General features: G+C 38.0%; 1 protein-coding gene across 1 annotated transcript in view; it reads left to right on the top strand.

Moving 5' to 3' along the window:
* The first annotated feature begins 385 nt into the window (after positions 1 to 385).
* The window catches only part of si:dkey-112e17.1 (uncharacterized), a 36,205-nt gene continuing 10,178 nt past the window's right edge, over positions 386 to 26,412 (top strand). The window contains exons 1-4 of the mRNA XM_058071039.1: positions 386 to 530; positions 17,185 to 18,152; positions 22,947 to 22,998; positions 24,064 to 24,187. Coding sequence (XP_057927022.1) covers positions 450 to 530; positions 17,185 to 18,152; positions 22,947 to 22,998; positions 24,064 to 24,187 — 1,225 coding nt within the window. The 5' untranslated portion in view covers positions 386 to 449. The remainder of the gene's footprint in view (positions 531 to 17,184; positions 18,153 to 22,946; positions 22,999 to 24,063; positions 24,188 to 26,412) is intronic.

The raw sequence follows: 26,412 nt of genomic DNA on the forward strand, positions 1-26,412 counted from the left end.
ACATTAATATGACCACAGGAGTGAAAATAAACTAAATTTAACCTTGAAAGACGTCAATGTGCAGCATTCTTGGTACTGAAAAATTACATTAAATTTTATAACCCGCATCTTTATCACAAAAGTATACTGTATTTCTGCATGCACGGGCACCACCTAGCGGAGCTACTAAGAATGAACACGTGAACACATGAATTAAAAACAAAAACTTTCTGCATGCAATTCGTTCGGGATGCAATGTATACATATATTGAATACTTTGTAATTTATAAGAATAACCATACAATATATTGTTAACATTTTATAACTATGCACATGGGAGGGGGATTGAATCACCAGGTCCAGTATCGGCGACATGAACGATGGAAGCGCGCTCCCGACACTTCAGGTTAATGAGAGGGAAGAGGACACGCTTCACCGTGCGTCGCATTAACAGAGACAATTAGAAGAAAATGACTTATATTTCCTCGCTAGGGACGCATGTTTTCATGACAGCGTGTCTACTCTTCTTGATGGGATGCGCTGCACAGAAAGTAAGTCAGACCTCAGACATAACTTCGTTCAAAAGGTTTCTATGTCTACTTTCACTGAGGCATGGAATTCATTGTAAATCCCCACAAATAATTATCGTTTGCGAAATAACTATTCGCAACTAAAACCTCAAGGACATATTACAATTCGGCGTAATTGTGAGTGCATGTGTCTCAACTTTGTGTGGTTTGTTTTTTATCCCATTCAAAACATTGCCAATGTAAATTTGGGAAATGCTAGCATAACAGTTGGGTGTAAGAAGTCAATTATTTTTATGAATTAACATGCATGCCGCTTTTAGCAGAAGTCCACAATGCTTCCAAAACACTTCTGTTCGTAGGTTACAGTGCGCAACACTTTGAATGGCGGTCATGAAGTTCAATTCCAGTTGAATTGTCAACGGAGTTTTTGCATAGTACCATTTGGTGTCGATGGCAGACATATGCAGAAACGGAATAGCAGAATTATCATGCACACCTTTTCACAATAGGGAAGGTTTAAACATCTATTAACATTTTTTTTAATTAAAAAAAATTGTGACATGTTGTGAACCATGCCATTTTGTGCCCAGACTGCTGAATTGAGAATTTTAGAGTATATTAATCTTGTCTGTTGTTGTTTAAATATATATAGGGAAAATAAGGTGTCAGCATACAAACAGAAGAAATACATTCACAGCATTATGTACTGCTGATAAGAAATATCAGATTGTATGTATATGGTATGGTTTATTCAAGTGTTATCAAGAGATGTATACTATTGCGAATATTGTAATAAATATGACCAATTTATTGTACATATATTAAAATTGCATGATATGTAGATTATTGCAAGCTTCACTTGTAATGCCCGAGTTGATGCAAATCAAACAAATGCACTTTTAAAGGGGAACTGCACTTTTGGGGGGGAATTTTGCAGATCATTCACAATCTTTATTTGAAACATGAACACATATTTCTTTCGTTTTTCTGTTCATTCTAGCGTGAGAGAACTAATAAATATGAGCGAGCTACTAATGGACATCATGGGAAATACCTATTTTGACGCTAAAGTCCTAACAGTGCCCATTTACATAACTGACTTGTATATTAACTAGAACTAGCATATGTATGTACATCAATGCGCAGCGAAAATACGTTTTGGTAGTGTTTTAAATCACCAAAATACGGCAAGATACTACAACTATTACATGTTATCATCAGTGTACGTGTTAATGCATGATTACAGTGTGTATATCAAACAACGCAACATTGTTAGAGTTTTTTTTAGAGGGCTTCATAGTCTAAATAGGTATATCCTAATGACATGCATTGTTAGCTAGCTCATATTAACTCATTTTATAGTGTTAGAATGCACTGAAAATGGAAAGAAACATGTGTTCATGTTTCACATAAGGATTGTGACTGATGGGCAAAATTCCTCCAAAAAGTGCAGTTCAGCTTTAAACTACTATGTTTTTTCCACTTTTTCTGACCTATAAATGTAGTTAGAATGTTGTATTCTCGTGTTAAACAATACCAAAGTTTCAGATAATGAGGTCTGCACATTTGAAAGTGAGCCCTGAAAGAAGTTTGGGATGGCTCAAAATGCTCAGTTTCAAAAGGCGTGGTAAAACTGCTCCTTTGTGATGTCACAGAGGGTGGACTTCCTTATATGGTTCTTATTTAGGCAGTCAGCACTTTGGAATGGCAGGAAGCACAAATCAAAGGAAATACAGCTGTAATAGGTAGAGGTGTAAGAAAATATCGTTTCGGCGATATATCGCGATACTTCGTTCCATGATACTGTTATATAAATATTAATAAGCAAATATTAAAAAGTATGATGTGGATATTTTTAGGCATTTATCATAGACTGTATATGGTATTTATTCAAGTGCAGACACGGCAAAGGTTAATTTCTGATTTTAATTGACACCTCCGATCGTTAGGTGGCAGCACTTACGTAGTCGATGAGGCAAGGACGTTGAACGAGATTCACGAGTGAAACGTCCTCACACATAAACACAGTTCAACATGGCAGAATGCCAGCGCATAACAGCGGCCCCTGCGGCGTACAAGTCTGAAGTGTGGACACATTTTGGATTTCTACACAAAGTAGGGTGTGCAGAAATTGACAAAACCCATGCCGTTTGTAAAATGTGTCGTGTTTCCCGAATAAAGTATTCGAGAAACACGACAAATCTGCGAGTCCACTTAGCGAGACACCATGAGGACCTGCCGCTAGCAAGCAATGCCAAGGTCCTTTTGTATACTACAAAAGTAGTACTGTGATATTGCAGGTATTTTGTTTTTCTAATTGATATCATTATTTTGTTAAATAATGGTTATTTCAAGCATCCTAAAAGGACTTTTTACTGATGTTAGTTACTTTATTCCACAAAAATACCCTTCTGATGGTGGATAAGTCAGGAACTCTATACGTTTGAGCAGGATCTTGAGACATCATTTAATTTATTCGTTTTTTATGTTGTTTTTTTAAAATAAATTTAAAGCTGGATGTTAAAGCTTTATTCATCCAAATGCTACACTTTTATACAGTTTTTACAGAGGAATGTTTGTGATACAGCATAACATACTGTTCTAATCGAATAAAAATGTGTTTAGTAAGTGCATATTGCTGGTGTAATTCAGTTTTTCCAGGAAATAATCTTTAACTACAAGGAAAAACAAAAAAAAATATCGCCTTGTTAACAGTATCGTGATATATTGTGATATATCGTATAGTGAGCCTGGTATCGTGATACGTATCGTATCGCCAGATTCTTGCCAATACACACCCTTAGTAGTAGGTGCAGATTCTGCAAAATTTAAAAGGTTTTCTGTGCAGGTTATTGTGTGCAGCTGCTCTATAGGAGACCACAACTCATTACAAATGAACATAATAAGGTCCCCTTTAAAGGGAGTTGTGTGAGGCTGGAAAACTGTCACCCAGTTGCTTGGTTCATGAATACTTAAGCATCAAAAACATCAATATTTCTGTGTTGACTGATAACTTGTGTGAGCATTCAAAAGCATAAATAAGCCCTGCCACAGGTGTCCTGTACCTAATATCAGTTAAGGGTTGTTCCTTCCACTGATGGAGCATGGCATCTCAGCATCACAATTCTTAGAACCGGATAACAAAAGGCTTTGGTATATTGAATTGTCGGCATCCAGCTTTAGTTCCTGTATGCATAGGGTGCTCACTATCTTTGCAATTATCTGCCTGAGGGGGCACGCTAAATGATGGCTTTGTCCTCTGCTCCCCTTTTGTATTAAGTTGATTTTTGGAACAGCATAAACAAGCTCGGAATTTATTCTATCCCCCACCGGCAATTCAGGACTGACATTTGTAATTCAGTAATATCTATATAGGGTTTATTTTGTGCACTGTCTGAATGTTTCGTTTGCAACTGTGAGAGAGAACATTCATCTCTGGTTGAACTGAGTTGTAGGACCCCTGTGAACTCTCTGAATGATCTGACAGCAGTCTGTCCTCACAGATGGATATGAATGGGCTGCGTCTCACTTCAAAAGGGATGGATTGTAACATAATTTCCTCATGGCATGATGCTTTAAGTGGTCTTGGATCACTGGAATGTCTGTAGGACACTGAGTTGATAGCTTGTGTCATGTAGACAATAGTAGGAATTTAGTGGCAGACCCTTTTTTCCAGCAAGGTCATTGTGAGTGCATCAGATAAATCTGTTTCCTGAATCCCAGTTGCAAAGATATTTACTGTAGTGTTCCCATTGTCAACAAATGGAATGAAAAGCCAAAGCCAACCGTGAATGGATGCTTACTAATAAGTATATTCAAAGCCTGATGGATTCCTCTTTGCCACAGAGCTCCATTGTTCAAAAACTATCAAAGACACATCGATGACCCAAAACGTTTTACTGAGTGACGCGCTTCTTCACTACCAATCCACACACATTCTCTGTCACATACAAATATTCGTTGGAGCATTAAATATGTTTTCATCAAATATCAGTGTTTCCCATACAAACTACTCAGAAGTGAACTTCAGCTTGCAAATACATATTTACAGTAATGCCACTTCACACTTCAAATGTTGCGGTTTCGCTCTACCAAGGTTCAAGAATGTATTAATTAATAAATCATACTGTTTTCTAGTTGATTATGGCCTATTATTAGTAAATAATAATGCACATTCAAGCACAATTTTACACATTTTTTGCCTAAAATTAAGCATTTTCAAACCGAAAAATGGCTAAATGGTGAATTAAAATACAATTAGATAAGGCATTCAGTAGATTCATTCAAATACATTGATGATATTCAGTATTCTATACTGGTCACTAGGTGTCAGTAATTTTACTGTGATATTTGTTGAGACACACAAGCACCTTACCTGATTGCCAAGCTAAAACACCCCGAAAACCCGGACGTACGCGCATTGGTGACGTAAGCGATTCCCTGAAGCAGAAAAAAAATTATCCTCATTTTTTTAATGGAGGTACTCGAATTATTCGAATAATCGTTGCAGCAATAAAAGCAGAAAGCAAATAGTTTATTTCTAAAATCACATATATTTAAATTTGCTAATGCAGTAAAATTTCAAACAGCTAAAATCTAAAATAATGCATAAAGCTAAAAATAACCTATTACCCAAAAATGTCATACAGTACTTTTCTAGAGGAGAAATAATGTCTCCGAGACAAACTAAACTTGAAACACTTATATGTGAGAACAATGTTAAAAACCCACAGAATTTCAGTATGTGGACTCAAACTATGGAAACTGCTTTTTTTTTGTTTTTTTTGTGAGGACTATAACGTCAAAATAGATATTCACCATGCTGTCCGTTGTTAGCTGGCTCATATTAACTCGTTTTCTCATGCTAGAATGCACAGAAAAGGGAAATAAATGTGTGTTGCATTGTTTCACATAAAGATTGTGAATGATGGGCAAAATTTCCAAAAAAAGTCCAGTTCCCCTTTAACGGGGACCTATTATGCTAATTTTTTTACCCTTTGTATTGAGTTGTGGACTCCTATAGAGCAGCTACACGCAATAACCCACACAGAAAGCAGTTTAAAAGTTATAACAGTAACACTACTGACACCTTGTGACCAGTGTAGATTACTACACATCATCATATCGTGTTTGAATGAGTGTTCTGTGTCTTTTCTGCCCGAAAATTGTTAATATAAATAAAAAAATACATCAAAATTTGCTTAAATATCAATATTTTTTGACCAATGACAGTTTGTATTTAACCACAAAACAGCATGATTTTTTGTGCAGTAACTTGAAATTATGATGCTGGAATGAAGCTCTATGTGGAAAAAAATCAGAATAGCTTTGCACCCCAAACTTGTAAGTGAGAGCCTGCATCTTTTTGCCATCTCACTCGCATATATTTACGCGAGGGCGAGTTGGAACATCCAATAATGGCCATGTAAATAAAATGTTCATCAAACACGGCTGAGCTGAAAGAAGCCTTTCATAAGTCACTCATAATGGCCGCCGTGATGAATATGCGCTGAGGCAGCAGACAACAAGGGCGACCCGCGAGGTGCCAGGGCTTAATCGGGTTGTTTGTATACTCGGAGCTGAACATGCTGCCACTGACAGGACCCCACCTGGGGAGGTATTGGTATCACAGGCGAGGTGTGTTAAATATTGGGCTCGGGTATCAGTGCTTTCCACTGCTGTGATACATTTTTCCTTTTTTCCCCACTTATATCAGCACATAATATAGACAGATATTACAAAATATTACAAAATATTGACATGCATGCAGGTGCTTTCATCCAAAATTCTGTAATCCCTTCATATTCCCTTTTTAAATTAGTATACTTTTGCTCTATTTTTGTAGACCAGTCATGGCGTGCCTTGCACCGTGCCTACTCTGCACCAATGGGGTGTGACCAGTTTGGGGCACTGTGCAATTTTCGTGAACTGCGCAGTCCGGCGCAGCCACACCTCCATCCGTCCCACCGGGCCAAGTGGCAAAGAGGGATTAGAGAAGCCGTGAGAGGGTTGAACACAGCTGAGTGTAACCTTTACCAATCAAATGAACGCCTCTCATTGCCTTTAAATGCGTAGGGCCAACAGGACTGCCCATCAGAGGCCACAATGCGTGTCACCATGTGGACTATCATGGGACGCATGTAATCTATTCATATTTCACAATAGTCACAAATAGGTGTACAAAATTAAGGGTTTTTCACCTGAGGACCGGAGCACACGTCACACAGCCATCCCAAGGAGAGGAGACATGTAATGGCCCTATTGGGACATATTAACATGCTTCATACTTCATGTTAACATGCTGTCTCCTTGAAGTTTCCGTGGGCTGATGTGCAGCACCTGGGAGGATGCTCCCAGGAAACAAAAGGGCTCCACCTCTAGCAGATCATTCTGTGGTTGTGTTTGAATTTTTGGGGTCTGCATCCTGGTCTGTGCAAGTATTTGTGCAAGCATTTATTTCATTATTGTTGTCTGTGTTCCTTCTTGAACATTGTTACCTTTTTTGCACATTTGTCGGCTGCATGACATCATCGTCTGCAAAGGCTCCTCCAAATGTGTCCTCCTTCTCCATTGAGAAGTCTGCATTGAAACCAACCTGCATGGCCTAACATATCCCAGCATTCTTTGCACTCTTTCATCCAGCCCTTTAAAAAAACATTAAGTATTGATTAAGTATTGTTTGTAAATTGTAAGTATCGACTTATTTGTGTAAGCAGAGTTTGACGTGTGCAGCATTTGAATCTAATGTCCTTCATCAAAGTTTCTGCAACATGGAAATATTTGACTTTTGATATTACTACCGTTATGTAAATACCTAACACTTCATACTATGAACATAAATGGAACAAGTCATTATTCGTGTACATCACACACATGTTTTTTCTTTTTTTTTTTTTTGCAAAATCTGTGTGTTAATTTCCATGAATGTAAAACTTAAAGGATTGTGAATGATGGACAAAATAATAAAAAAAAAATTGCAGTTCCCCTTTTCAGAAAATATTATAAAAATATTATTAGCTAAGAAATAATCTGTCTCCAATGGGTTTACTAGCGAACAAAAGCCGGCATCTTCATCAACAGTAAAGAGCTGGTCATCCAGTGGCATTTTTTTTCCACAATGAAATTACAGATCGCTTTCGTTCTCGGGTTGTCTCTGGCAAACTTTTTTTTTGCATTTTTCAACCGTGCAGCGATTAGGAATAAGGCTTGACTGATGCTGGAATAACAGGCGGCTGATGAGGTTTGATGTGTTGAAGCTTGATGTTTTTTTCTTTTATGACAGAATGTTTGCATTTGCCCAAATGTCTTATTTTGAATCAGCGGGGAGTCCCACACGATCCAGACTCACTAGGGTTGCGGGTGTATGCTGGAGCCTATCCCAAATGACTTCGGGCAAGAGGCGGGGTACACCCCGGACTGGTCGCCAGCCAATTTCAAGGCAATAACTAGTCCCTTGAATGTGATATATATAATAAATTATTCGATTATTCAATGTAGATTTATTTACATATTTGTAAGATCTTTCTTCATGGACTACTACACATTATTTTGTAGTGATATGGACATTTACTCAAGTGCATGCTTGGTCTGTGGGTGCACCACTCTGATCTCAGGCAAATCTCAGGCACCCCAATTGAAAAAGATGTTAAAATAGACTCTGAACGCTACAAATTACTGGTGTCCTACGTTGTCATGAGAGAACCGAAGTGTGATTGTCGTTCCGAGCCGACCACTGCTCGCCTCTGAAGCAGTGTCACTTTTCTCCACCAGTAAACAGGCCTGGTGAGGGATTCCTGCCCCCTTTTGAGAGGCCCGCCAGCCTGTTTATGAGAAGGATGAGTGTGTGTGTGTGTGTGTGTGTGTGTTTGTGTGTAGTTCAGCAGAAGCCAGCTCATGTTGCAAAGTTTTCACAGTAGTGTCGTCAGCTTGGGTGGTTTAAAAAAAAAAAAAAAAATCTCTTTTGCAGCCAAACAAGTCACTTCACATAGCCATGTGTTCAATTGATCTACTTCTGTCCGGGGCAGCTCCTGTCAGTGGCACAACTGGGGCGCAATGACCTGTCGTTTCTTATGTAAACTTTCAGCTTGCCTTCTACTGATTACTTCATTAAAGTATTATCCGCTCACCAAAACAGCACTACAGCCCATTGTTGCACCATGAGAAAAGGCATCTTTGAATAATTAGCGGCCTGCCAGTAGAGTGGCCTGTGATGTAACAGAACTAACATGTTTGGCGTTAAGAGTGCCTCGTTTCCATTGGACACCGTGGCACATTGGGGCCCCTTCATGTGTAGTGTACCATGCACATCCCAGTGCTGGGGACCTCCCAGCTGGCCTATCATGGTGGGAGAGATGACACAATCACTTCATTTAACACTTCATGTAAATTAAACAAGTGTTTGCATGATTTATATTATTGCTGTGGTGAAATACAGTATGCTTCACAGGGATGAAGGATATCAAGTCAATGAATGGGCACAGATTAGAAACGTGAGACTCCTCCTTCTGGCATGTCCTCATATTGTGAATTGGTTCACCTTGTTGCGCAACCTTGCTGCTAAGCCGTACCCCTAAATTGTCTTACAGTTCAGTGCAACTGGCTTTTTTGGCACGACTCCATAGGCTGTGTTAGTTAGCAATGCAATAATAGCAATACAATTTGTAACTAAAAATAAGTAAGCGTAATTTAAGATGTATACTGTACACTGATTGCTGATGTAATAGAGTCACGTTTTTTTGCAGGGGTTATGTCCAGGACCATCTGTCAATGACCCATGAGTAATTGATACACCCAGAAAAATGTCTGTTTTTGACACACGGCTCTTTCTTCAAACTCTCCTGCTAACTTGATGTTGACATTCTCAGATTAATGACTAACATTTGCCATAAATTTGTGTCAGGTGTGATAGAAGAGTTTCAGCTAAAATGAAAGGAAAGGTATACAAAACTGTGGTGAGACCAGCCATATTGTTTGGTTTAGAGACAGTCCCACTGAGGAAAAGACAGGAAGCAGAACTGGAGGGAGCAGAGATGAGGATGCTGAGGTTCACATTGGGAGTGACCAGGATGGATAGGATCAGGAACGAGTACATCAGAGGGACATAACATGTTAGAGACGTTGGAGATAAAGTCAGAGAGGTCAGATTGAGATAGTTCAGACAAGTCCAGAATATATTGGTAGAAGGAGATAAGGATGCTGAGGTTCACATTGGGAGTGACCAGGATGGATAGGATCAGGAATGACTACATCAGAGGGACATTACATGTTAGAGACCTTGGAGATAAAGTCAGAGAGGCCAGACTGAGATGGTTCGGACAAGTCCAGAATATATTGGTAGAAGGAGATGAGGATGCTGAGGTTCACATTGGGAGTGACCATGATGGATAGGATCAGGAACGAGTACATCAGAGGGACATTACATGTTAGAGACCTTGGAGATAAAGTCAGAGAGGCCAGACTGAGATGGTTCGGACAAGTCCAGAATATATTGGTAGAAGGATGCTGCGTTTAGAGCTGCCAGGTAAGAAACGTAGAGACCAAAGAAGAGGTTTATGGAGGACATGAGGGTAGTTGGTGTGAGAGAGACAGATGCAGAAGACAGGGTTGGATGGATTATTATTATTATTACATTTATTATTAAAATTATTACATTTGATTCAGCACCAGAACTTCTTATTCCTTCTCTCTTCAATTGCCATTGTTCACTCGCAACTTAATCCAGGATTACACTGAATCCGTATATTAACTTGCGGTTACCTTGCTGTAAGTTTTGAGGCCAGATTGACTGTCAAAGTTTTGCATCACACAAAGAACCACGTACAAAAGTCAAAGACCTCACAGCTAGGAGACCAGGGTTCAATTCCACCCTCGGCCATCTCTGTGTGGAGTTTGCATGTTCTCCCCGTGCATGCGTGGGTTTTCTCCGGGTACTCCGGTTTCCTCCCACATTCCAAAAACATGCTAGGTTAATTAGCGACTCCAAATTGTCCATAGATATGAATGTGAGTGTGAATGGTTGTTTGTCTATATGTGCCCTGTGATTGGCTGGCGACCAGTCCTGGGTGTACCCCGCCTCTCGCCCCAAGACAGCTGGGATAGGCTCCAGCAACCCCTGTGACCCTTAAAAAATGAATGAATGAATATATTTAGCAACAAGAGTTAAGTTAATTCTGCCTGTGACGTCAATTCTTCAATAAATGTGTTGGCGTCGGGGTAGCACACATTTGTTTAACGTCTGAGTTGAACCAAGCTAACCCAACAAGTAACACCACATCTCATATGCCATCATGGTGACGTGGTTATTTTAGAAGTAAGGCGCTGAGACAGGCAAGTGAGTAGAAATGATGGTATTTTACAACAAATGTCCACTTATCACAGCCAAGAATACGGTGACATTTTCTGAGCAGCTAAGCGTGGTGTAACCAACCATAGCGGATGATTGTTCACCTCATAGACAAATGTCCACTTTGCGGGTTCAACTCAGGCGTTGCTCCGTCCCTGTCTACTCGCTGTACTGCAAGTGAGTGGGCCGTGCAAGTGCAACATGTCATGCTCTAATGCAATTGCCTCCAAATATGAATGACAAAGGTAATTCACTGAGAAAACCTTCAATTAGGGGAGGAAGCTGATATTATTGAAACATTGTCCCTCTGCGACCCTTCATTTCGGTTATGAAACACTTTCTACAAAGATGTTGATTGATGTAGAAGTATTTTGACGATGACAGAATATTTCGTATTTATTTTGTCTTATAAGTTGTGCGAGAATTCAGCAATTTTTTCAGGTACATGCCAAAGACCGCAATTTTGGTCTCATCTGACCACTACATTCTCCCAAGCCTTCTCTATATCTTTCAGGTATGTTACACCCGCAAAAACGTAATAACTGCCCACAAACGTAATAAACCACAAACGTAATACAAATCTGCAGCTTTGAATGTAATAATCCCGCAAATGTAATAAATTTTCCACTAACGTAATAAAATTTGCCTACTGCAAACGTAATACTGAATTTCCTTTATTACATATGTGGGAAAGTGAAAATCTGTAAATGTAATAACTTCCAACAAATGTAATATGAAACAAAATAATGATCTTTGTGGTTGTTGTTGTTGTTTGTTCTTTCTTCTTTTAATGTGGGAGAAGGTGTCGATGTTTATTTTGAGGATTTTAACAAGATAATTCTTTTTTTTCTTTTTTTTTGTGGAAAAAATATTATTCAAAGTTTGTTATTTTTTATTTTTTGTTATTATTATTTTATATTATGTTTATTATTTAGTATATAAGTATGTAAAGTTTAGTATTATTCAAAGAGTATCATTTGAATACATTAAAGGAATTTTTAATTATTAAATTATAATTTATTTTAAATTTAAAAAGATAACATAATTGTGATAATTGCAATTGTTTTAACAAAATTATTATTACTATTATTATATTTTATTATTTATTTTGATTATTTTTTTCCCCATATACACATAAAATCACACATATAATAATATACTGTAACTAAAACGCACATGTACGCCCACAAACAAAATGGAATAATTTCCTGCAAATGTAATAACTATTACATTACAGGAAATTCAGTATTACGTTTGCAGTGGGCAAATTTTATTACGTTTGTGGGAAATTTATTACATTTGCAGGATTATTACATTCAAAGCTGCAGATTTGTATTACGTTTGTGGTTTATTACGTTTGTGGGCAGTTATTACGTTTACGGGTGTAACAAGGTATTTTTTGTTGTCGATGTTCTGTCTTGAACATTGTTACATTTTCTTTTTCTTTATGACTGCGATCAGCTCCTCTTGCCATGTAATTCTGACATGATCTTGCACCTTTCCCAGAATCATTCTTACGATCATTCTTGAAGTGAATGGACCATTAGCTTGTATTTCTGCCATTTTTTGGACGATTCAACCAACAATGGCTTCTTTCGCACCAAATTTCTCGGTGATGGGCCATTTGAGCCCATTCCAGTTTTCTACGGGTCTACATTCTTGTCCTTGAAGTCTTATGACAGCTCTTTGGTCTTGCCCAGGGTGGTGGAGAGTTTTTAATGGAAGAAGCTGATTTTGTGACAGGTGCCTTTTATACCTTTTAGAGAGATAAAATTAGCAGTACTTTCCTAAAAGGTCAAGACTGATTCTCATTGGTAGGGAATCAAAGACTTATTTCCCTGACTCAAATAGAAATTAATTTATGACCTATATAACAACACAGTGAGAAAACTGTGCCTCGTAATTGTAAACTTTATTTAACAGGATATGAAGTTGGTGTCTTATGGGTGTTTTATTTTGTGCGGCAGTAGACACATATGTGTGTTCCTTGTAAAATGCACATGTAATTAAAAAAAATCTGCATTTTTCATGGGATCCATGTACAAGTATGAACTGATATTGAAACTGATGTACACGTGATTGTACGTCGAAAATCTCAATATAGCGATGAACACATGTGTGACGCAGATAACTCATGTTGCTGGTGCTGATGTTATGTCTCGTCCAGAATACGAATAAGGTCAGATTTCACTTCTGGATTTCAAATCAAAGTTGAACAATTGTCCGTTGTGCATATTTTGTCAATTTTCTTAAATGCATGAAATCAGAAATGGGAAAAAAAAACGCTAAAAAAAGCTTTGTGTTTGTTGTTTGGGGTTTTGGAACAAATAGTATACCATATACATTTTTTTTTGTTTTATTTTGAAAAATTAATGAAGGAATTACACATGATGTACGTTAAGAAACAGTTATGTTGCCATCTGCTGTTATAATGTGTTTGTGAGCAGGTAATTCCAAATCTAAAAAAAAAAAAAAAAAACGAAAGAAAAAGTATAGATCCAAATTTATAGTGGCAAGCTGCTACAAATAATATATATTTTTTAGTTTTGTGACAGGAATCCTTTTAAAATTAAAGTATAGTCAATCAATGTACCTGTCTGGATTCATAAACTTTCATTTCTCACTCTGCCTCTCCCAGCACAAATTACAGCCACAAATGCATCTCTTATGCTGTGCCTCCCTCAGGTATTGCGTGTTACCTGTCTGGTATTGGGGTTTTTCTAGTCTGTGTCATTCCCACAGACCAAAACTGAGGCGAGCATAAGAACTCATAAACACACGGTCTCCTACAAAGGTCTGTTACTTAGCTCCCAAGCCCAGTCACACATCTGCCTCCGCTTAGGCCCCAGGTCCCCGCCATCCCCACACACCTGTGAAGAATTACAGCCAGCATGTTTGAAGAAATACCCTCCCTGGGGTCACCTCAAGAAACCCACACAGGCAAAACAAGGACTTTGATATAAAGGCGGAACAGCCGAGTTGAATAGTTCAGTTCCAAGCTGCTTTAAGTGTATTATTTTCAGATATGGAGCTGGATGTTGGTACCTTAGGCGGCTACGGCTACATGACTTGGTAGTGATTACTGGAATGAACATTTCATTTCTCGGGGGATAGTAGTTGTTAACATGGTCAAGAAAAACATGAATTAAAGCTGAGGTGGCATCAAACAAAGGTACAAGTTAGATCTCATAGTAAGTGTTATGCTTGATTGGTAATTTAAGTCCAGTTTGGCCAATATTATCTGTTTTAAGTGAAGTTTTTAGAATTTTTCATTTTCTACCGCTTGTCCTCACGAGGGTCGCGGGGGTGCTGGAGCCTATCCCAGCTGTCTTCGGGCGAGTACACCCTGGACTGGTCGCCAGCCAATCACAGGGCACATATAGTCTAACAACCATTCACACTCACATTCATAACTATGGACAATTTGGAGTCGCCAATTAACCTAGCATGTTTTTGGAATGTGGGAGGAAACCGGAGTACCCGGAGAAAACCCATGCATGCAGGATGGAATGGTCTCCTAGCTGTGATGTCTGCGCGCTAACCACTCGTCCACCGTGCAGCCCTGAACATACTCCTTTTTCTGAAAATTTAAAAATTTAGAAAAATATACAGACAGTATACAATATACAGTATAGAACGAAATATCAGTAAAGAATGAGGTAATATCAGAATCAGAATGCCCTTTATTGTCATTTTACATATAGCAGAATGAAATTGCAGCAGCTCCATTTTCAGTGCAAGACAGTATGACAAAATATAGAAATTAGAAGAATAAATGAAGAATAAATAGAAGAATAAATAACAAAGGGTCTACATTCTAGAGGACGATTGGTTGCCTTGATTACATTGTCACACCTTGTTGAGGGAGATGATGGCTTGAGTTATGTTTATTATTTATATATATATATATTATTATTATTATTTTATATTATTATAAATATGTTTATATTATTAACACCATATGTTAATGTGGTGGATATTGCACAGCATACAGAGATTGCACATTATTTCAGTCATTTTTAATATTGCACATTTGCAGATAAGAGTTCAGCTTGGTTATGGCTTTGGGAAAAAAACTGTTCCTCGGTCTGGTGGTCATTGTTTTGACACCCCTGTAGCGCCTTCTCGAGGGCAACAGGTTAAACAGTTCAAAGCCAGAGTGGGAGGTATCCTTGACAATCTCTGTTGCTCTGCCGAGGCAGCGGGAGGTGTGTATGTTCATCAGGGAGGGGAGAGGGCAGTCGGCAATCTTCTGTGCTGCTTTAAGTATTCTCTGAAGCTTCTCCCGGCCCGCCAGGGTGCAGCTGCCGTACCACATTTTGATGTTTGATGCAATATGTCATCAGGCTCTTAAAAAAAGCCTGCATCTAAAATCTGTGATATTAGTGCTACTACGATACAAACAGTTGATTCCATACTCCTCCCCATCATTTCTATCCAGGCACTGCTGGATAGAGACCTCTGAAGTATTAAAGGGGACCTATGATGCTTTTTCCACTTTTCTGACCTATAAATGTAGTTATAATGTTGTATTCTCGATGTATAATCGATGCCAAAGTTTCAGATAATGAGGTTTGCGTATTTGGAAGTGAGCGTTAGGGATGGCTCAAAACGCTTGATTTCAAAAGGCGTGGTAAAACTGCCCCTTTGTGATGTCACAGAGGGCGTACTTCTTTATATGGTTCATCGTTAGGAAGCACTTTGGGCGTGTGACCAATCACAGCGGAGTGGGCATGGCTGGAGGCAGGCCGTGGGTAGAATAAATTAAAACAGGAAGCACAAATCACAGGAAATACAGCTGGAAATAGGTGCAGATTCTGCAAAATCTAAAATGTTTTATGTGCGGTTTGTTGTGTGTAGCTGCTCAATACAAGGAACAAGAGTAATGTCAATTATGTGGTAGTATTTTTTGCTTTAAAAAATTTGGGGAAAAAATATTAGCAGCAAAATTAGTTATGCACAGCTTTGCTGTGGTGGCATTGTGGAAGTCGTCAAGCATTTGAAGCAGCATTGCACACGAAAACTCACATGAGAAACTCCCACGGGACGGCAAAAAGTCATTATTGGAGACGCCCTATGATAGCACCACTATCTTATAGCAGGACACGACTTAGACAAACAACTAGTGTTTTCAAACAATACCATAGGCATCACAAGAGATCAAGATTGTTAAGTGATACTTTTAAAAAGTAAGTTGGCATGTGTCCCAATGCGTCAAAAATTTGCTTGCGAGCTTCCACCAGAGAGTCAATGAGAGCCAGGCAAAATGTGCAAACAAAGATGAGTGAACACATACACGGGCAGAAAGAGTCTTGAACCAGTCATGATGTGCTATATATATCACTATATGGACAGTTACTATGGTACACGTAATGTCATTGGATGCTCATATCACCTCGTACTTCGGTACGGGACAAAAAAAAAAAAAAATCCAAATAAAAAAAAACCTTAAAATGTATTATGGAAAGCAGGAAGTGAACAAATGTAACAGTTACTGATTTAAATGAAATTTAATTTAATTTAATTTAATTTAATTAGGAAAGCAGGAAGTGAAGAAATGTAAGAGTTACTGATTGTAAAAGTACCAGATGGAGGGGTAGGATTTAATAAGCTTTGCTTCTTCCTACTCCTTTTGGACATGTGGAACTGTGAACTGATTATGTGATGCATTCAATTGTAATCTGATGCATGTTCAAATGAAATAAAACCATTACCATTACCATAGATAGATTGGGTTAGCGTGTGACAAGGTGTTAAAATTGGATTGGAATATTTTAATCCAAAGTAGTCGCCACATTGTTTCATTTTGCGGTGCATACAGGCCACCAAATGCGATGATCGAGTAACTTTCATGTCATTTACTATGGTACCCATTATATCATTGTATGGTCATATCACTTCGTACTTCGGTACGTGAAAAAAATAAAAAATGTAATTAAATTCTTTTTTTTAATTAGTAGTACGTGACAAAAAAAATATTATTATTTTTTTATTTAATAAAAAAAAAAATTGTATTAATTTTTTTTTTTTTTTGCCACATACCGAAGTGATATGACCATACAATAACATAATGGGTACCATAGTAAATGACATGAAAGTTAAAATTTTTTTTTTTAATTATTATTTTTTTTAAACTATATTAGGAAAGCAGGAAGTGAACAAATGTAACAGTTACTGATTGTAAAAGTACCAGATGGAGGGGTAGGATTTAATAAGCTTTGCTTCTTCCTACTCCTTTTGGACATGTGGAACTGTGAACTGATTATGTGATGCATTCAATTGTAATCTGATGCATGTTCAAATGAAATAAAACCATTACCATTTATTTTCCAGGTGTACTATGACTGTGGTGCCAAGGTGGATGTGGTGGATACCCAAGGATTGATTCTCTCCCCTGGCTTCCCCTACAACTACTCTTCTGGGACACATTGTGTCTGGCAGTTCTTTGTACCTGTTGATTATCAGCTTATACTTGAGATATTTGACTTTGATGTTTTTGAAAGCCACAACTCCGCCGCACCGTACGCTGTCATTTCTAATTCTGAAGAGGACAGCGGAGAAGACGAGGTGACATTTGCACCTAAAAGGGTAGCGTTGAATGAAGCTTCAACAGGAGAAAGAGATGTGATGGGTGAGAGGGATGCCAAAAATAACCAGAAGCCCTCTCAGGACAGTGAGATGGAACAGGTGGTGGTCCAAGAACAGTCCACAAAAATGGAGATTGCCAAAGTCTCAAACTCAGCCAAAAGATCTATAGATGGTTCGTCTGGTCGAATATCTGCCCCTGCTGATTATCTCCCACTTCCTGGAGCTGTGTCCTTTGGAGATAGGTCCTTCAACACAGCCTCCTCTTCTCATCTTAAAGCAGATATCGAACCTAGTTCCAACCCAGGCATGACTATGGTGGATACCACTGTTGCCTGGCCACAATCCAGTGACACTCCTGCTGCGAGCGCTGAAACCCAGCAATCAGTGCTTGACGCCTGCCCCCATGATGTCCTCTACATCTCAGACCTCATCACGTTCTCCTCGAGATTCTGTGGGTCAAATCGACCTCCCAGCAGCCAGCTAGTTTTTGGCTCTAGCCAAGAGATGGTGGAGGTGATCATGGAACTCATCACCACCACTCACTGGGGCCGTGGCTTTGCCCTCCTCTTCCACTACAACAATATGACCAAGCCAGGCGGGGAATGGAGAAGCTTGACGTCGACATCCACCAGGGCCGACTCTCTGCTGGCTGCTGTGAGCGGAGCTGCTTTCTTCGCTTTGATACTGACGACTGTCGTCTGTATCATATTCAGGTAAAAATGAAATTCTAACAAAATTAAATCATCTTTCAACCTTTTTGACTACTGAATGCTTTGGGTAGGTAGTGTTCATATTCATTCATTCATTCATTTTCTACCGCTTTTTCCTCACGAGGGTCGCGGGGGGTGATGGAGCCTATCCCAGCTCAGGGCTCTACATTAAAAACAAAAATTACTTGCCCATGCGGAATCCTTAAGGTGAGAACTACTTGCCCGAACTTGCCCCATGTAAAATGATTTTTCATCAGTTTTTGGTGTTTTCCTTCAGAAATTAGATGATGTTGACAGGGACGCCATGATAGATGTTTTAACAGGTCGACGTGCTCGATAAATTGATGTGCATGTATGTACTGTATGCGTGTCTGCTTGTCTGCACTTCTCTCTGTGACACGCAGGCGAGATGACAAGAGGGTTCACTCTGCATCTGTCTGTGCGCATTGGTTCTATAAGAGGAACGGACGGAGACAGTGGGCTCTCATCTCATTCAGCCTTTTTTGTGGAGGTGGGGCTACTAGCTACTACCCCAGATGCAGTTAGCACGGAGTTAGCATACACTAACATGAATGACAACACAAAAGCTATTTTAAGGTGAACGCCACAGACAAAATGTGGGAATATTTGGTTTGAAATAGAATTAATACGGTGAGCGCATTAAGACCAACGACGAACATGGGCGGTTTTCTCAACTGGGGGGACAGCTGGGATAGGCTCCAGCACCTCCCGCGACCCTTGTGAGGAAAAAGTGGTAGAAAATGAATGAATGAATTGCAGTAACATTGAATAGAGGGCGGCACGGCAGTCAAGTGGTTAGCGCGCAGACCTCACAGCTAGGAGACCAGGGTTCAATTCCACCCTCGACCATCTCTGTGTGGAGTTTGCATGTTCTCCCCGTGCATGCGTGGGTTTTCTCCGGGTACTCCGGTTTCCTCCCACATTCCAAAAACATGCTAGGTTAATTAATTAATATGAGTGTGAATGGTTGTTTGTCTATATGTGTGATTGGCTGGTGACCAGTCCAGGGTGTACCCTGCCTCTCGCCTAAAGACAGCTGGGATAGGCTCCAGCACCCCCGCGACCCTCGTGAGGAAAAGCGGTAGAAAATGAATGAATGAACATTGAATAGAGACATTGAATAGCACAATTATCAACCAGTAAAATGTTATATTGTGACAAACCTAATTCAAAAATTGGCCTTAATTTGCTTATGCTAACCCACCTAAAAAGTCATATCCCTGATTTCTTGATTGAAAATAGACTAGTCTAATCCTTCACATACACAGGCACCAATTTGTTATGTTGACTCAGCTGGAAGCCTCAGTTCGTGATGTGGTGACCTTCAATGATTAGTTCGGTTTGGCAGCAACTGTGCGGCTCCCTTGATGTGGACCATTCTCACCATAGTCAGCGGTGCATTCAAGGTACAGCACCTGGCCTCAATTCCAGCACACAAAAAACAGAGATTGCAATGAAAGTGAATGGGCGGGGAAGTAGGGGTGGAAAAGGCACCAACAAGGAGAAGGAAAACTCTTGTTGTGTGCAATGAGCTTGGTGCCAGTAGTATTGTTGGACAATCAAGGGGTATAATTTACTTGCTTGTCCATCTCAGCGGACAATAAACACAAACAGAGAGGACTTTAGAGGGTTTGTAATAAAATCTATTCAAACGACATGACTAATCCGCATCCAGGAATTTATGCGTCTTTAGTTTGTTGTGGAAAAACAACCCACTTTAACTTTACATGATTTGTGTTCTTTTATTGCAGTTTTAGTGCCTAATCTGTCAGTGCAGTAACTTCTCAGGTTATTGCTATTTATGACAGGGACATTGGCACCATAAAATGAAAGTGTTAACAAGAACAAGGAGTTATTTAAAAAAAAAAAAAAAAGAAAAAAAACAGGAAATGCATTATCAGAAACATCAGGCTCCCGAGCAGCAGTCTTCCTAAGAAATTATTCCTGGTTATTTATAACAAGTACACACAAATCATGATGATAAAAGTAACATCTTGCATGTCGTAAAGCACTCAGCTTAACTCCCGAGGTCCCCTTTATGGTAAGAAAACATCCAAAGGTGGGAGAGAGAGTCGCCGCAGGGGTTTCTCTCAATTGACTGGTGGATGCTAATGTGCTTAGTCAGCTGTAAGAGCAATTTTTAATAAGTGGATACTTGTTTCAAGTATTTCAGCATGCTTCATTGCCTCATTTGGACTTAAGAAGGAGACAGAAACACAACTGAAAATGATTGAATAGACGAGCACACACTTAAATACTAATACTAAAGAAAGTCCTGTACACTGTACACAGAACACATGGATATAAAGTACAGTAATAAAAACACTGAATACACAAAAATTCTTTAACATGCACTTATATGTAATGATAAAGAGTTTTGTGATTTCCTACTGTGACAAGTACCCTGAAGAGGACAGTTGAGTTTGCTGATGTTGTTTTAGCGTGGTTCGTTTTACAGTAGTTTTATATTTGCTATATTTTTAAAGAGATTGTTGAATGGCCACCTGGTTGTTATCCTTACAACATCCGGGGTGACGTTATTATAGGTTATCACATGGTTTGTCTGGTATCAGGCCAGGTATCATGCCCCCAAGGTCTCGGGCTGATACTGGTCCTGATACCAGACCATCTTATTATCACATATTATTTAATCATGAGCTTATTATCACGTACTATTTAATCAAAAGACCATTTTGTTTCCAGAAAATATTCAGTTTATTACATGTATTATACATATCTAAACAGTGTAAACACAATAATTGCAAAAATATTTCAACAATAATATTTTATCAACAGTCTTATCTTATCAATGTCTGACAATTAAAGTTCCATTAATCAAGTTTGGGTTTTTTGGTGATTGGAGAAGCACTAGGCACTAAGCACTCGTGCGCTGTTCTCTGATTGGTTCTGAGTGGACAGCTACGGGGGCTGATACTGGACATGGTTAAACTCTATATTTTATCAGTATCACTGCCCTGGGCTTTGACACAGTATCATTTCGGCCTTTTACCGTATCATTCATGGGTGGTTTCTAGGGTACAGGGCCAATTAATACTGTAGTATGTGATAATGATCAATATCCTTAATTATGGTCGCAACAGCAATTGAGACTAGTGCAGGCCAGTGTTGTTGCATATGGACCAAAATTAAGTTTTTAATTAATATATGGGAATGTGTTTGTAACCACAAAATGTCCTACTATAGTTAAAGTATTAACCTTCCTCTTGTATTAGCTTTCTGGTATCATCTCTTATGTTAACGGGTCGGTTTTGACCCGTGTATTAAATCAGCTATAAAATACGCTAAAAACAGTAAGTTACCATCAAATTTTCTTCTCATGTCTTGGTTACCTTGTTAGGCTTCCTCATCCAACCCTCGATTTCAATTTCCAAAAATGGTAAAATGAACCTCTAAAGCAGGGGTCTCAAACACGCGGGCTAAATGTGTCCCGCAGGACACCAGTTTGAGGCCCCCGCCTTGATATGAAAGTTTAATGTTAGTGCGGCCCGCGCAAGTTTGATATGGATGCTGTATGGTATCATGTACCCAGAAAAAAATTATTACGTTTGATTAATGTTCATGTTAAAGGTTAAATAACTGTTAATAGTTATCCTCCCTATCCGTGTGGAAGTGGTAAGTTTTTGGCTATTTAAGTTTAAAGGAAGTAACTTGAAGGCTACCGTTTAGGTCACTAGCTCTCTAGTTTACGAGTTAGCATGTGTCTCAAGACCCTGCAGTTGCGCAATATGTTGTAAATAAAAAGAGTATAAATGTGACTATAGTCGTGTTTTGTCATGTCTACAGGGTTCTAATAATGCTTTGTTAATTTTTAATCTGAAAAAAAAAATTTGTCTACCCACCAACTATATGTGGTTTCTTAAGTTTTTGTTATTTGCCGTTTTATTATTATTATTATAGTTATTTATTTATTACTGATTGATTGATTTTCTTTATTGTTGATTTGTTTATTTATTTTTCATCTTATTTTGTGTAGAAAAATAAAAAGTAAGATATTTGAGAACAGTGGAATGTTTTATCAGAGCTTTTCTTGTAGAAAATTGGAACCAAGGCAAAGTTTTTGACATTTTTTTGTTTTTAATAAATTGGGTTTTTTTTTTTTAAAACCTGATGCGGCCCAGTCTCACCCAGACCCGAGCTCCAGTGGCCCCCAAGTAAATTGAGTTTGAGACCCCTGCTCTAAAGAATCATATTAATAAGTTGAAGGTTCTTTTGTGACATGGCTATTACTGAGGGATATAGAACATATCTCTTAAATCAATTAGTTTTATTTATTTTCTCATTTTAGTATTAATCACTAAAGAAACATCTATGGTTTTCGGGTCAATTTTGACCCATATATATTAATGTCAAGAAAAGGTAGAAAAAGTTATTGTTTTCAGCAACAGAACTTTAGTCAGTAGTCAGTAGTACTAGAATTCTAGCAAAGAACATGCAGGAATTACATACATGTAACTAAGAAATGACTCTTTATTCTCCTAGTTGTGTGTAATAAAGCAGACGTACTTTGGTTTACATGTATAAACCTTTCGATTGTCATTTTAGAAATAAAATGCGGGTCAATATGGTATTTTTTGCTGTCTATTCCTGGTGGACCCTTGACCTTTTGTTTGTTGATTGGATGAGAGCAATTACTCAGGGTGAAAAATACCCAGGTCGTATGTTCAAGGCCATTATTATTGGTTCCCTTTTCAGCATTAATACTATAACAGCGATTACATAGAATTGAACATGACATTGCTGTCGCTTGTTTTGCAGACCCAAACTGTGTCCAAAACGAGACAACTCCTGTGCATCCACCAGTTCTGAGGTACAAACACAACTTTACTCTTTTGTATTATTTCCGTGGAAACTGGAACTGCTTCTGACATTCAGATTCTCCCGGAAACGTTAAGATATTGGCCATTGCCGTAGCACAAAACAAGAAGACGTATAAAATAAAAAATAATAAAATAATAATTTTATATAATAATGATAAATAAAAAAAACGAATAAAATCATGGTAAATAAGTACGAAGTACCAAAGTACGAGGTGACATGACCATACATTGACAGTTACTATGGTACCCATTATGTCATTGTATGGTCATATCACCTCGTACCGAAGTACGAGGTACATTATTAAAAAAAAAACAACAACCTTAAACTGTACTATGGAAAGCAGGAAGTGAACAAATGTAACAGTTACTGATTGTAAAAGTATCAGATGGAGGGGTAGGATTTAATAAGCTTTGCTTCTTCCTACTCCTTTTGGACATGTGGAACTGTGAACTGATTATGTGATGCATTCAATTGTAATCTGATGCATGTTCAAATGAAATAAAACCATTACCATCACCATTACAATAAGTAATTCATAAAAAAAAATCATTAATATCATTAAAAAAATCATTAAGAACTTTGGTTAGCACCATCATTTCAACCATGCTATGTTTTTATGATGCTACTTTTGAAAAGAATTGAATCGAAAAGAATTAGGAACTGAAATCACTCAAATTCAACAACAATGTTTGACGTTGACCTTGTCATCAGATTTTGGATGAACATTTGCAATATAAGTATTTATTTGTGACATTAAAAATTCAGCTCCAGAACCTTCCCCTTTCTCTTTTCAATTGCCATTGTTCATTTGCGACACAATCCAGCTTTGAGTATGCCTCACAAATATGTCTCACATCAGTATTTATCAAAAATGAATGATATGCCAATGACAGATGCAATAGGAGTCACATCACATCTTATGAATGAGGTGTGTCTTCTGCTGAGCATCACGTATCTCTACTGAGCACCTAACTACAGTACATACAAGCAAGCCCTGCTGATGTCAGGTGACATAGAGTGTGGACTCGCTGACTGGTAGGATGCTGTGTCGTAGATGCCCGAGGGAGTCCAGAACACTGGGGAAGAGGTAAGTGAGCTGCAACCAATGGCTGAGAATCAGTTCAACCAGGAGGGGATCAGGGGGCAGGACCACAGCAAATACAGTCCACCACACACAGGTGAGCATATCTGACTATAATTATCAATTATTATCATACTCAATTAGTATCAACTCAATTTCTTGTTTCTCCTAATATTACATATTTAGGAAATAGCTTTTTTTTTCTTTTTAATATACCTCTGGTCATTTTTAAGACCTTTATAAATCACTAGTTTTTGGGATCAGCAATTTCAGTTAAATATATCATATAGCAGACAACACACTGATAGAGGAATGGTCATCATATGGAAATGTTTTTTGAATGAATTTTAATGGGGGATCTGGACTTAAATAAGTATTATTTCATTACATTTAATTCTTGAATGGAACTTTGAGATTCCCATTTCACTGTGGAGGGACATGTTCTGTTTCTTTGCATTGTGTGATGAGTGAATGAATCGAGTAACCGATTCATTGAGTGACTCAAAAGAACTCCAGTCAGTAAAACAAATCAAGTTTATACCAGCACTTAAATAAGTTAAAAAAATACTAACTACATACAAAAAAATTCAAAAATCTCGAGGTCAGTGCTCCGCCTTTTGAGTCAACATTTGCAATAAAATTGACTGTTAGCTCCAGAGCCCTCGCCTTCTCTCTCCAATTGCCATTATTCCCTTGTGACAAAGCAAATTAACAAGTTTCATGCATGGAGTCACAGTCCTGGTTAAACCAGGTGTATGAGCTGGTAACCTCATATTACAAATATACAACATAAGGTGGCCAGAAATATTTCAATATTGAACAAAGCAAAATTTGTTCTCAATCAGAAATCACTCCACACTCTTTATTGCTCTCTGGTTCTACCATATCTTACTTATTGTGTGGAAATATGGGATAATAACTATAAAAGCAATCTTCATTCACTAAATGTACTGCAAAAAAGGTCAGTAAGGATAATTCATAATGCCACCTACAGAGAACATACTAACTCCTTATTTCTAAAATTACAAATACTTAAACTTGCTGATATAGTTCATCTTCAAACAGCTAAAATAATGCATAAGGCTAAAAATAACCAATTACCTAAAAATGTCATCTAATACTAAGCCATAGCATTTCAGTATGTGGAATCAAACTATGGAATGGATTGAGTAAGGAAGTCAAACAATGCACAACGATGAGCCAATTCAAGAAACAATACAAGCAGTTGATGTTTGCTAAATACAAGGATGAAGAGTCTTGAACCAGTCATGATGTGCTATATATATCACTATATTGACACTTACTATGGTACCCATTATGTCATTGGATGGTCATATCACCTCGTACTTCGGTATGTGATAATTTTTTTTTTAATTAAAAAATTCCTACATTAGGAAAGCAGGAAGTGAACAAATGTAACAGTTACTGATCAAAATTAAATTAAATACTTAAACTATATTAGGAAAGCAGGAAGTGAACAAATGTAATAGTTACTGATTTAAATTAAATTAAATTAGGAAAGCAGGAAGTGAACAAATGTAACAGTTACTGATTTAAATTAAATTAAATTAAACTATATTAGGAAAGCAGGAAGTGAACAAATGTAACAGTTACTGATTGAAATTAAATTAAATTAGGAAAGCAGGAAGTAAACAAATGTAACAGTTACTGATTTAAATTAAATTAAATTAAACTATATTAGGAAAGCAGGAAGTGAACAAATGTAACAGTTACTGATTGAAATTAAATTAAATTAGGAAAGCAGGAAGTGAACAAATGTAACAGTTACTGATTTAAATTAAATTAAATTAAACTATATTAGGAAAGCAGGAAGTGAACAAATGTAACAGAAAGCAGGAAGTGAACAAATGTAACAGTTACTGATTGTAAAAGTACCAGATAGAAGGGTAGGATTTATTAAGCTTTGCTTCTTCCTACTCCTTTTGGACATGTGGAACTGTGAACTGATTATGTGATGCATTCAATTGTAATCTGATGCATGTTCAAATGAAATATTACCATTACCATTACCAAATCCGATAAACTTCATTTCACTTCTATCACTGTGTTTGTCTGTGATATGATATATTAAATAACTAAAATTGCTGATCCCAACAACCAGTTTCCATACCAGCGTATGTGTGAAAAGCAAACCTGGTTACAGGTTGGCCTCACAATGATTGCATTGTACAGTTACAGTTTTATTGTATTAAAAACCCCATCTTTGGACCCCGGGTGGGTCTGTTCCAGGAAAAATCTAAAGGCTTCTCTTGCTTTCGCAGTAAGAAGGGACTCAGGCTGAGAGATTTGTTGTTTAACCCA

This window comes from Doryrhamphus excisus, chromosome 4 (assembly GCF_030265055.1).
Source record: "Doryrhamphus excisus isolate RoL2022-K1 chromosome 4, RoL_Dexc_1.0, whole genome shotgun sequence".
NCBI classification, from domain to species: Eukaryota; Metazoa; Chordata; class Actinopteri; order Syngnathiformes; family Syngnathidae; genus Doryrhamphus; species Doryrhamphus excisus.